General features: G+C 45.4%; 1 protein-coding gene across 1 annotated transcript in view; it reads left to right on the forward strand.

Annotated features, from left to right (window-relative positions):
• The window catches only part of HKDC1 (hexokinase domain containing 1), a 42,726-nt gene that overhangs the window by 27,294 nt on the left and 2,211 nt on the right, over positions 1-13,221 (forward strand). The window contains exons 12-17 of the mRNA XM_044239667.1: positions 86-205; positions 3,997-4,092; positions 4,245-4,344; positions 5,751-5,934; positions 7,951-8,106; positions 12,528-12,761. Of these exons, the coding sequence (XP_044095602.1) occupies positions 86-205; positions 3,997-4,092; positions 4,245-4,344; positions 5,751-5,934; positions 7,951-8,106; positions 12,528-12,761 (890 nt within the window). The remainder of the gene's footprint in view (positions 1-85; positions 206-3,996; positions 4,093-4,244; positions 4,345-5,750; positions 5,935-7,950; positions 8,107-12,527; positions 12,762-13,221) is intronic.

Genomic DNA, 13,221 nt, shown 5'->3' on the forward strand with positions numbered 1-13,221 from the left:
AGTTCCACGCCCCAAGATGCCGGCCTGCCGCCCCACTGCCCCGTGTTGCTGTTGGCCAGGAACGACTGCCCCTTTCTCCCCACAGCTGTTCGACCACATTGTGCAGTGCATCGCCGATTTCCTGGACTACATGGGCCTCAAGGGAGCCCAGCTGCCTCTGGGCTTCACGTTCTCCTTTCCCTGCCGACAGACAAGCATCGACAAGGTGGGACAGCCCTGCAAACTTGTAGGCAACCTGGCGCGCTTCCCTCCTCCCCGAGAGGACTCTCACAGGGTCTGGGGCTCAGGGTAGCTGGGGAAACGTAACCAAGCCTTTGAACTATTTCATGTTTTCCATTTCTTACGTTCTATTTTCACCTTGAGGAAATAGTTCCTTGTATATAAACACACTATTTTTTTTAACTTAAAAAAATTAACATATAATGTATTACTTGCTTCAGGGGTACAGGTCTGTGATTCATCAGTCTTACACAATTCGCAGCACTCACCAAGCACATACCTTCCCCAATGTCCAGAACCAGCCACCCCATCCCTCCTACTCCCCACCCCCCTGCAACCCTGTTTGTTTCCTGAGGTTAAGAGTCTCTTATGGTTTTGAGAAATGGAATCTTGAGAAGTGAATATTCTGGCTCTTCTTGTTCCATCTTGTTTCATTTTTCTCTCCCTACCCCCATGGCCTCCTGCCCTGCTTCTCAAATTTCTCATATCAGGGAGATCATATCATAATTGTCTTTCTTTGACTGACTTACTTCAGTCAGCGTAATACCCTCTAGTTCCACCCACATCATTGTAAATGGCAAGATTTCATTTCTTTTTTTTTTTTTAAAGATTTTATTTATTTATTTGTCAGAGAGAGAGGGAGAGAGAGTGAGCACAGGCGGACAGAATGGCAGGCAGAGGCAGAGGGAGAAGCAGGCTCCCTGCTGAGCAAGGAGCCTGATGTGGGACTCGATCCCAGGACGCTGGGATCATGACCTGAGCCGAAGGCAGCTGCTTAACCAACTGAGCCACCCAGGCGTCCCAAGATTTCATTTCTTTTGATGGATGCATAGTATTCCACTGTATGTATATATATACACACCCTACATCTTCTTTATCCATTCATCTGTTGATGGACATCTGGGCTCTTTCCATTGTGGACATTGCTGCTATAAACATTTGGGTGCATGTGCCCCTTTGGATCATTACATTTATACACACTATTTTTTTAAAAGATTTTATTATGTGACAGATAGAGATCGCAAGTAGGCAGAGAGGCAGGCAGAGAGAGAGGAGGAAGCAGGCTCCCTGCTGAGCAGAGAACCCAATGTGGGGCTCAATCCCAGGACCCTGGGATCATGAACTGAGCTGAAGGCAGAAGCTTTAACCCACTGAGCCACACAGGCACCCCTATATACACTATTTTTAATCACCATGTTGTGGGAAAGTAAAACAGAGGCTCAGAGAGGTTAAGTCAGTTGTCCAAGTTGCCACATCTATAAACTGTGGTGGAAGGTTCCAACCCAGGACACTGGTGTGAGAGCCCAGGTCTTGCATTTTGCCTCTGGGGGAGACCAGCACCCAAAACCAATGTCCTGAAACCATCTTGGCTATAATACACAGCACACCTATATATATAATTAAAACCCGCAAGTCAAGAAATAATGTCCTTGTTGTACGCATTACACTCTCTTTTCTATCCCTTCTCATTTTGGGTATGAGAAGCTTGAGCCACACTGGTCTTATCTGATGGGTTGGTACAAAATCAGAACTGGAACACATCTCTTCAGGGCTCTGAGAACACCATGGAAACACCCATGCCAACAGCTCCTTCCTGCCCTAATTAAATCAGAGAATGGGGAGACAGGGATTTAAAAGGCTGAAATATCTGGTCACACACCTAGCTCTCTTAAAATTAAAAATGCCAGAAGGCTAAGAGCCAGAATATCCATTTCTCAAGATTCCATTTTTCAAACATGTGCCGAGAAGGAATGATCAAGGATGTTCACTACAGCACCCTTTTTAATAATGAAACATGAGAAATCGCTCCCATGGCAGCAGAGGGTGACTAAAGACACTGGCAGAGCCATCATAAGGAATTACTTCCTTGATCTGCGTTTACCAGGCACACACGTGGTGGTGCTCGGTGCCGGACATGGTTCTAAGTGCTTCACGGATGCTACCCACCGGACTGGGAGGAACAGAGCGAGAGCGTGGGTCTGGAAGCTGAATCTTGGCTTCTCCACTTACTGACTGAGTGACCGTGGGCAAATTGTTTAACCTTTCTGGACCTTGGTTTCCTCATTTAAAAACTGGAGATAAAAATAGTACTTATTTCATAAGTATTCTTTATTTCTATGCAATTATATTTGAGGAATATTCTGCTCGGTGAAGGCATGGGGCAGATCCACATGAACTGACCTGGAAAGGTCTAGAAGACACATTATTAAGTAAGAAAACCAATTTCCACTAGTCCACACACAGTGTGAATTTATTTTAAAATACACGTAAACGGAGAGAAAGAGGTCTGGAGGGAGTCCTATCAGCCTGAGAGTAGAGGTTACCTCTCAGACTGGGAGGATGGGCAGTTAAAGGGGACTTTGTCCTTACCAGTAACACTTTAATTTTTTACAAGGGCAACATATTACTGTATGACTGCTGCCATTAAAAATTAATATACCATTAAGACAGCTGTGTGCAGCTGTCCACAGTCCTGAATGATCAATGAACCCCCAGGCACAGCCCCTCTTCCTGACCCAGGATACTGGGTCTCGAGGCCTCTCCCAGGAGTTCTGACAGGTTCAGAGGGAGGGGGAGACAGATGGACAGCTGGGAGCAAAGCCACTGATGGCTAGGGAGAAAAAAGAAAGACTTTTAAAAATATATTATTTTTTTGTGTAACAGCAACATTTTCAACTGTGGGTGGTGAATCTCTGGTGTTCTACATACATCCACCAGTGAAGGGACAAGGGAGCCGAACTCCCCAAGGACTTGGAGAGAAGGAGGGAGACCAGGGCTAAGGGGCCCAGGGTGAGATGGCCATCTAGCCCATGGGGGTGAGGGCACTGCCGTCAGAGCTGTTCACTCCTGCTCCCACCCCAGCAGCTCTCTTGGCCTAGACACCCCAGCTAGACCTGTCCTCACCCCACCTCCAGCTCAGCCTGCAGAGTCTGAGGCTAGACTAACTCCACCTCTGGCGAGGAGTATAAACTTGGGCTTTCTCTTAAAAAATGAAAAATAGGGTGCCTGGGTGGCTCAGATCTGCCTTTGGCTCAGGTTATGATCCCAGGGTTCTGGGATCGAGTCCTGCATCGGGCTCTCTGCTCAGCAGGGAGCCTGCTTCTCCATCTGCCTCTCTCTCTCTGTCTATCTCTTGTGAATAAATACAGAAAATCTTTTAAAAATAAAAAAATGAAAAATACTTTTTTTCAATATTGTAAAAATTATACAAGCGAACTTTGGGAAAACTAGAAAATATGGACACACAAAAAGGAAAGACTAAAAGGCACCCATAATCTTGAACCCAGAGAGAACCCTTGTCAACTTCCTGGGATAGGCATTGTTGCATACCTTTTTCTAGATATGAATGTGTGTGTGCGCATGCATGTATGTGTCTGTGTGGTTTTTAAAAGAATAATATCTGTATTTGTTTAGTGTGTGTTCACTTTACAGTGTGTGGTGACCATCTTTCTCTAACGTTCACTGTTCTCTGACAGCCTGATTTTTTATAACTGTTTAATATTTTCTATATTCATGCACAAGATAATAGATCTCTATCATTAGAACGATAGGCTGCCTCTAGTTTTTCACTGTGGAACCATGCTTTGATGGATATGTTGTAGCTTTTAACTTTAATCACATCTTCATCTGTCCTTGGCTGAATTAGACATGGAATCACGATGACCCAGGCCTAGTGATAAGCAGCCGACCACAGCACTTTGCATCTTTCTGATGCTGAGGTTGGGCAGTGGTCCCAGCAAACTGTTGCTCAAATGAATTTCTCCTCCTCTCCTTCAGGCAACACTCATTGAGTGGACCAAAGGCTTCAAGGCCACTGACTGTGAAGGGGAAGACATGGTGGACATGCTCAGGGAAGCCATCAAGAGGAGAAATGTATGTTACAGTGTTGAGGCTCATGCCTGACCTTGCGCCTTTTCCCAGGTCCCTTTGCTCTGCCACCCTGTGCCCCCCTTGGGCTGATACACCCCTCCTGAGACTACCTGGTGTGCACACCCAACTTTACAGTATGACTGCTTCCTTTGCAGGAGTTCGACCTGGACATAGTTGCAGTTGTGAATGACACAGTGGGGACCATGATGACCTGCGGCCATGAAGATCCTAATTGTGAGATTGGCCTGATTGCAGGTAAGTGGTCAGGCCTGTCCCATTAGCCTACTCATGTCTGATCTTCTGGTGGTTTCCTTTTTACATGGTGTGGGGCTGGGCCAGGGGTGGGGCTGGGCGTGGATGGAACACTGTTCCATTACACAGATGCTCTAAAGCCAGCTTTGTCCGTGGCAGAGATAAAGTTAAGATCAGGAGTCCAGGTTTCCTAATTTCTAAAACTTTACTTAGTATCTTTCTCCTTAAGAGCCCTAAGCCAACATTGTCCTTTTGTTGAGGAAGGAGAATGACACAGAAAGACGAGATTTTCAAATTAGGGTTTAGGGGCAGATTATCTGGAGTAGAAAGAGACCGCTGTTGGCTTGGGGCTGATTTCCATGCAGCTCTGATGTACATCTCCTCTGTTAGCTGATCTCTTCTGGCTGTGGGCATGAAGGATGGGGAAGAGCTGGAAAGAAACCTAAAAGGGAAGGGGGTGGCCTGACATGTGATAGAGGCATTTGAGGGGACTTTGAGAGAATTCTGGCAGTGATTAAGGGCAAGGATGGATTTCAGAGGGCTGACTTTCTAATTGGCAAGGAGATGGGTAGGATTTGAACTGGTAAAGACAGAGGCGATGAGCATTGCAAGTGACAGGCACAGGTTAGTCATGACAGAATCGGGGAAAGTTGTTCCAGTTGTCTGTCTGGGCTTCCTGAAGGAGAGCAATGGGTAGAACAAGGAGATGGGGATATAGTGAGATGCTCCCAAGGCCAGCTAAGAGGTCTCATCTCACTGGAACTCTTATCCACTTGGTGATGATGGGCAGGTTACTCACTCTGCCTGGACTTGAGTTTCTTCATCTGCGGTAGGGGTCAGGCTAGAATTACGAGGGCCATGGGGTGAGACTTGTTTGATTGGACATAATAGTTGCCTGGACTGTTGCACTGAGGATAGTTCTGAGATCGGGTCAGGGGCAAAGGTGAGAGAAGGTGGCCACAGACACCAATGTTTATATCTCCAAGACTAGATAATTCCTCATGGTCCCTTTTAGCTCTGGCTGCTAAGCATGACTACTTGGGAGCCCATTTTGGGTGCCTGTAACTTCACAGTAATGGTGAGGATAGGAAAGAGATGATCTGATGCGATGGTGAGGAGGAGGGGGAGGATGGTGTCCTCTCTTGTACCACATACTGTGTGGAGGAAGCATCTCGTTTTCTTTAGAACAACCCTATAAGGCAGGGATTACTTCCTTTTTATAGATGAAGAAGATGGACCTCTGAAAGACGAGATTCTTGCCTGTAATCCCTGTGTTGTGAGGGTAAAGCTGGAATTCACACCCAGTCGTATCTGACTCCAAGCCTACATTCCTCTCCACTGCCCTCCTCTGCCTCTTTAGGGCCTGGGGATGTCTCTTGAGACTAAAGTCCCTTCATGATTCCTTTCAGGAACAGGCAGCAACATGTGTTACATGGAGGAGATGAGGAACATCGAACTGCTGGAGGGGGACGAAGGGAAGATGTGCATTAACACGGAATGGGGGGGATTTGGAGATAATGGCTGCTTAGATGACATCCGGACCCAGTATGACAAGGAGGTGGATGAGGGGTCCTTGAACCCTGGCAAACAGAGGTGAGGAGGGCCAGTGTGTATATTTAAGCAGGGTGTGCAGTGTATGACTTTATCAGACCGAGGGAGGGATACTATATTCATATCGTAGCCGCTATAGCATTGTATTTTAATTATACGTCCCCATCAGAGGTCAGTGATGTGTCTTATTGGAACAAAAGCAAAATACAGGACAAGTTTCCAAGAAGTAGAAAGAAGGGGTGACTTTTTCTAATTACCATAAGGTACTATAAGGTCTAGGGTGGCTTTGGAAGTGATTTAAACATAGTCACCAAGTTCACTCACTGTGGGCCAAGTGTCACAGAGCAGGGGCATGCTGATTCAGTGGGCCTGCTCAGGGTGGGCTTCTAGGACATCCTAGAGGTCAACATCCTCAGCCTTTCAAGGGCTGCTACCAGGTTGGTGACCTCTGTTGTTCTGGGGGTAGGGAAGTGACAGCGGGTGGCAGATGGGAGCACTGGTTCTCAGTCATGATGTCATGTCCCACCAGGGGCCACAGTCACTGGGGAGATAGATTCCCATTACTAGCCATACCAAAAATAGGGAAACCAATGAATGATTCTTTAAAAAAAAAAATTAGTACATTTTTGCTTGTGTTCTCATCTAGCTTCTCGAGGAAAAGAGAAAGGGGCAGGTAGAGGTAGAAGAAACGTGCTAGGAATTGATCATTAACTCAGGCCCTTCCATGACAGCAGGTGTTGGCAAACTTTTTCTGTAAAGGACCAGATTGTAAATGTTTTACTATGAGGCCATATGGTCTTTGTCATAATGAAGCTCAGTGTCTTAGTATATAAAATGAGATGAAAATATAGATTTATCATGATGATGATATCCCAGTGGGGAAGTTGAACAGATAGGAAATGTAATGGGATATGCGGGCCACAAATACCTTGTAGCTGTGGAACCAAGAACCAAGTATCCATACAAGGAGATACCTGGGGAAAGCCAGTGCTAGCCTTAATCATTCTTGGGCTTTCTTTAGCACTAGTCTTTGTAGCTAGGAGGAAGATGAGCTGTGGGGGGCTCAGCTGAACCAGGGCTTGCTCCAAAAAGAAGGGACCTTATCTCTGAATCCCAACTTGGGACATTTGAGTATCATGGCTCTTCTTAAGGGGCAAGTGCCGCCTTCTTTTTTTAAGATTTTATTTATTTATTTGTCAGAGAGAGAGAGAGAGAGAGAGCGAGCGAGTACAAGCAGGAGGCACAGCAGTCGGAGAGGGAAGGAGGCTTCTTGCTAAGCAAGGAGCCCAATGTGGGACTCAATCCCAGGACCCTGGGATCATGACCTGAACCAAAGGGAGACGCTTAATCGACTGAGCCACCTAGGCAGCCCAGCACCTCATCACTGTTAGTGACACTGTCTCACCAGCCTGTGCACAGTGGCTGGTCAGTGCCTGGTCAGGGCCTGCTGGTTACAAAGTCCCTTCTCCTCTTGTTTCTTCCCTCAGGGAGCTCACAGCCTGGTTTAAAAGGGGGGGTTTGGCTCCCTTCCAACATGTTCAAGATCTCCTGGTATGTGGAGTTTAAGTATAGTATTTCACAGAGCAGAATCTCTAATGGAACAGATTTCTTCAAATGCAAAGCCGAGGGGGAATCTAGTAAACCAGATTCATAACACAAAGCCAGGGAGAACTGGCTCTGGGACCTGGAAAGGAACTCACTCAGTGCCCGCTTTGGACCAGATGCTGGCCTCCCAACACTCTTGCAGGATCAGGCTTTTGCTCTCTGTTTTACAGATGATGGCTCACAGTACTTGCTCCTGTGCCCAGCATGGGGCAGTGCGGGGACCTGCCTTCCTCCCGGTCCACAGGACTCCCAAGACTGGCTGTCCCACATCGTGCAGACTTCTGCATTGCCCTTCTCTGGGCCTACTGCCCACTCTGTACCACCCCAAACCAGGCGGCTGTTGGATGCCAGTGGTCTACCTTCCATACCCAGACCCATGGTCCTTTTGTGAACCACTTACCAGGGCTGATTTTCCTGCTCATACTTTCCTGCTTATCCCTATTCTCCAAACAGATATGAGAAAATGACCAGTGGGATGTACCTGGGGGAGATTGTGCGGCAGATCCTGATTGACCTGACCAAGCAGGGTCTCCTCTTCCGTGGGCAGATTTCAGAGCGTCTCCGGACCAGGGGCATCTTTGAAACCAAGTTCCTGTCTCAGATCGAAAGGTAATGTGGGATCAAGTTCACGTGCTCGTGTGAGAGGCCCTCACTGGAATGTGCTGCTGTCACGCTGGGGTCCAGCAGACTTGAGATTTAAAAATAAAGACATGAAGGGCCTGGCTGGGCAAAAGGTTTCTTTCTGGAGCTGCTCTGTCTCTCTAGCAGCATGGGGAACCATAGCACACAGTCAAAGGGCCCGTCGCATGCCTAGGCCCTAAGCTTCCCGAACTGTTAACACAGGAGTTAGCTTAGGCTGAAAAAACTGATCCTTTTTTGTTTCTGAAAAGGTGATGTGTCCATAATATGAAAAAAAAAAAAACCTTTTAAAAAATCACCCATATGCTTGCGACTAACTATAACTGTTTTGATTTTTGCATATTCCCTTCCAAGTTTTTCAATGTGTGTAAACATATTTTAGTAATTACAATCATAGCACACATATCATTCTATATATTATTTACTTAGTGTTTGTACATGACAATTTTCCATTATAATTCTGGTTTTCTATTTTATTTTTTATTATGAAAAATTATAACATATATGAGTAGAGGGAATGGTAAAATGATTCTAATGTTTGCATCACCACCTTCAACAATGATCAACTCACAGCCAGACTCAGTCCGTTAATATACTCTTGTTTTTCCCACCCCCAAGCTGGATTAATTAATTAATATCCTGCCAGTGTTTCTGTTTTCCAGATTGTCTAAAAATAATGTCTTTATAGTTCATTTGTTTGCATCCATATCCAAACAAGGTCCATACGGTGCAGCTGGTTGATACGTCTTTTAAAAATCTCTTTTAATGTATAAATTTCTCCTTTTGTTTCCCCTTGGAGTACATTTGATGAAGAAACTGTCATTGTATCCTAGAAGTTTCCTGTGTTCTAGATTTTGCTGATTTCACTTTTAGCATTTTTCTCTCCCTTGTATTTCTTGGAAACTCACAAGAAGACCGAGATGCCTGGTTAGATTCAGTGTTGAAGTTTGGACAAGAATATGTCATAGGGGGTGCCTGGGTGGCTCAGTGGGTTAAGCCGCTGCCTTCGGCTCAGGTCATGATCTCAGGGTCCTGGGATCGAGTCCCACATCAGGCTCTCTGCTCTGCAGGGAGCCTGCTTCCCTCTCTCTCTCTGCCTGCCTCTCTGCCTACTTGTAATCTCTCTCTGTCAAATAAATAAATAAAATCTTTAAAAAAAAAAAAAAAAGAATATGTCATAGGTGGCATTGAATTTTCTGTCTGTGTCTCTTTTATGTTGTTAGCAGTCATTGATGCTCATTGCCTAGATCTGTGATTGTAAAAGGATGGTAAGCTAATGCTAATACTCCGGCATTTTCTAGCTGGAATACTTCTAGAAAGAGAAACTTCCTCCTCTCAACTCTTTGGTATAATTATCATTTTAAATAGCTGTGTGATGTTACATGATATTGCTGTACTGTAATTTACTAAACTTTCCCTTTAATATAAGATGTCTAGCTTATAATTTATGGATTTCTGCAATTCTGAGCAATACCATAATTATTCTTCTTGTGTTATCATTTGCATCTCACAAATTATTTCCTTAGGAGTAGAAGCATTTGGTTAAAAGAAGCATTTCCCTATGGACACACTTTTATTTTTTTATTTTTTATTTTTTTTTAAATATTTTATTTATTTATTTGACAGAGAGAGATCACAAGTAGGCAGAGAGGCAGGCAGAGAGGGGGAAGCAGGCTCCCTGCTGAACAGAGAGCCCGATGCGGGGCTCGATCCCAGGACCCCGGGATCATGACCTGAGCCAAAGGCAGAGGCTTTAACCCACTGAGCCACCCAGGCGCCCCTGGACACACTTTTAAAAAGATAATTCTGGTTTCCACTACCACCAGTGATGCACAAATGTGTTGGTTTCACTGCTTTTCCTACCAGCACTGGTTCTTATTAGAGATTTTGTATTTGGAATTTCTGTCAATTTGCATTCATTCAGTTAATTTTACTGGTCTTTATGGCCAGATGCCAGCAAGCCAAATACCACTTTGGGAGACAAGGAAAACTCTTTAGAAGTGAAAGCAGTGTACTTAATGAGAGAAATCTGCAGAGCAGATCTTGCTGTCTAAGGAGATGGAGGTAGAATCAGTAACAGCAGCAGCAATTTTGTGTTTTCAGAAATGTTGATCAGCAGATACCCAGCATCCTTTTATTTATTTATTTTTTTGGTCTGGCTTCAACCCGTTAGATTAAAAGTTAAAAGTCATCACCTTTGATGACCAGAGGATCTTCTTTGGCTGCGGGGGCAAATGGTTTCTTCCTCCTGTGCAAGACATAAGCAGATGGACTATCTTTGCCTTTTTTTTTTTTTTTTTTTGCCTGAGTACAAAGGAAGATGTCCCTGGACAAGCGTGAGTTAGCGGGACCTATATGCCTCTAGGAATATTTGCTTCTGCCACACTGAAGGCATCTGCTTTGGATGCTTTGATTTTCAGTTTCTAGGTATTTTATGTATTTTAAAACTTCATGGAATAAAAATCATATTTTTATTGCCAGTGTCGTGCCAGTTGGGAATGGGAGGTGCTATACGCACTGTGGCCCATTTCAAAGCACATTGTCCAATGGATGTACCAGGGACCTTGGGGGGAATCCTGGGCTTACCTCCGAGACTGAGTTTAAGATTGCTTGTGCTGTGTGAGCTGGGGCAAGTCGCTTTACCTCTCTGGATGACAATTTCTTTCATTATAGAGGATAAATGCTCTACTGCTTAACCCCAATGATCGACCCAATCAATGGTCAAGTAGGGGAATGTACATGAAAGTACTAGGTAAACTGTGATGGGCTAGGTGAGCTAGGTAAACTAGGTAAACTAATGGGCTAGGTGAACTAGGTGAGCTGGGTTAACTGTGATGGCCAAACTGTGGAAAGAATTTCAGGTTTTGTTATTTTATATACTGAAAAAAAATCTACTTTTTTTCATCCTATACAAATATTACTCATTCATAAGCAAAAGGAAGAGGCACCTGGCTGGGCTCAGTTGGAAGAGCATGTGACTCTTGGTCTAGTGGTTGTGAGTTCAAGTCCCAATGTTGGGTATAGACATTACTTTTTTTAAAAAAAGATTTTATTTATTTATTTGAGAGAGAAAGAGAAAGAGAGACAGAGCATGAACAGAGAGAGGGAGAAGCAGACTCCCCACTGACGAGGGAGCCCAATGTAGGGCTCTATCTCAGAACCCTGAGATCATGACCTGAGCTGAAGGAGACACTTAACTGACTGAGCCACCCAGGTTCCCTGGGTGTAGAGATTACTTAAATTAAAACAAAAACAAAAACAAAAACAAAAAACAAAAAAAAGGAAGAAAGTAAGAACTACCATAATCCTACCAGCATCTAAATAGATTTCCTTCTGCCCTTTTTTTTCCTGAGCAAAGACAAATATTCAAAAACAAAACCAAACCAAGATCATATGGTACATAGCATTTTACCATCTATTTTTTTTCACTTAATATGTTGTGAACATTTGCATTAAACATTCTTATGCAAGCTCATCATTGGGATCTACAAAGGATTCTATTATCTGACTACACCACCATTTACCTGTTGAATCCACTCTATGGCTAGAAGGGTTATTTCTCAGTTTTTCTCCCTTGATAACAGTCTTCCCTACATATTCCCTGAGATAGTCAAGGCTATAATTTTACATTGTGTAGCTTGGAAGTCAGAGCTCCTTAAGTTCCCTGGGAGATAATCAGGGTCTAGACTTGAGGCCAGCCTGTCCCCACAGCAGGTGCTTCTGTGCTTATGGTCCGGTGGGCGGGTTCCCGTTCACTAAGGTGCTGATTTTACATTGTTCATTAATTTATTCACTTCCCCCATTGAATGTACACAGCCCTATGCTGGTTTCTATTGAGAACAGAATACGTCTTACCCTCATAGAGCACGTAGTCTAGTCGGGAAGAAAAAACAGAAAATTAGAAAAAGTTAAGGGGAAGGAAAATTGGCCTCCAGTTGAACAGGGCCCAAGTAGCGGGAGCGCCCATGCTTAGTGGGAGAGGTTAGACTGGGTGTGAGAAGGCGAGTGCTTGAATCCCTGCTCTCTACTCTCTGTGGATGTCTCTAGCACCGTGAACCTCAGATTCCTCTTCGGAAAACGCACACCAGATGTGTTAGTTGCTGAATCTAATAGGAACTTCTAGTGAGATAATAGGTTTGAACATGCCTAACACAAGAGGTGCCCACACTTTATTTCTGGAAGGTGGTGGGACTCCGAGGGCTCGGAGAGGCAGATCGCAGGCTTCCTTGAGTCCCAGCTTCTGTGGCATTCTGCGCTAACTCAGCCATTGCCTGGATCATTTTTCCCTCCTTCCTCCTGGGGCATTGGGGGCTGCGGGGTTGTGAACCATGTGGAGCGGGTTTGAGGGCTCTGGGAAGCAGGTCCTGACGTCCCGCTCTGCTTGCCCGCAGCGATCGTCTGGCCCTCCTCCAGGTCAGGAGGATTCTGCAGCAGCTGGGCCTGGACAGCACATGTGAGGACAGCATCGTGGTGAAAGAGGTGTGCGGAGCCGTGTCCCGGAGGGCAGCCCAGCTCTACGGTGCCGGCCTGGCTGCCATCGTGGAGAAAAGGAGGGAAGACCAGGGGCTAGAGTACTTGAACATCACCGTGGGAGTGGACGGCACCCTGTACAAGCTGCACCCGCAGTGAGTGCGCTGGAGAGGCCGGGATGGGAGGGTGTGGACCCCACTCTATCTAACAGACAAGGTGTGAGCCTGCAGGGCTCTCTCCCCCAGTGGTTAGGATGTGGGAGTATTCACCGTCCTCTCTGGACCCCATGCTCCTCGAGGCAGTCATAATCTCCACCTTGTAGGACTGCATAAGAATTGAGGTCCCAGGGCTCCACAAATGCATGTGACTAGTTCTAACTACTCCCACCAGACCTCACGGGGAAGCAATGAGAACTGAGTATTTTGCACTGCACACAGCACTTGTCAAGTATGAACAGGTCATAATTTTCTTAGCTCAGAGCCAGTGGACAGAAGGAATAATGTAAGTTTGAATCCTGGCTCCACCACTTAGAAGCTGGGAGACCTAGGCCCAGTTTCTGACCATCTCTGAGCCTCAGTTCTTAATCTGTAAAATGATGACAAAAATCTTACCTAC

Source organism: Neovison vison, chromosome 2 (assembly GCF_020171115.1).
Source record: "Neovison vison isolate M4711 chromosome 2, ASM_NN_V1, whole genome shotgun sequence".
NCBI lineage: Eukaryota > Metazoa > Chordata > Mammalia > Carnivora > Mustelidae > Neogale > Neogale vison.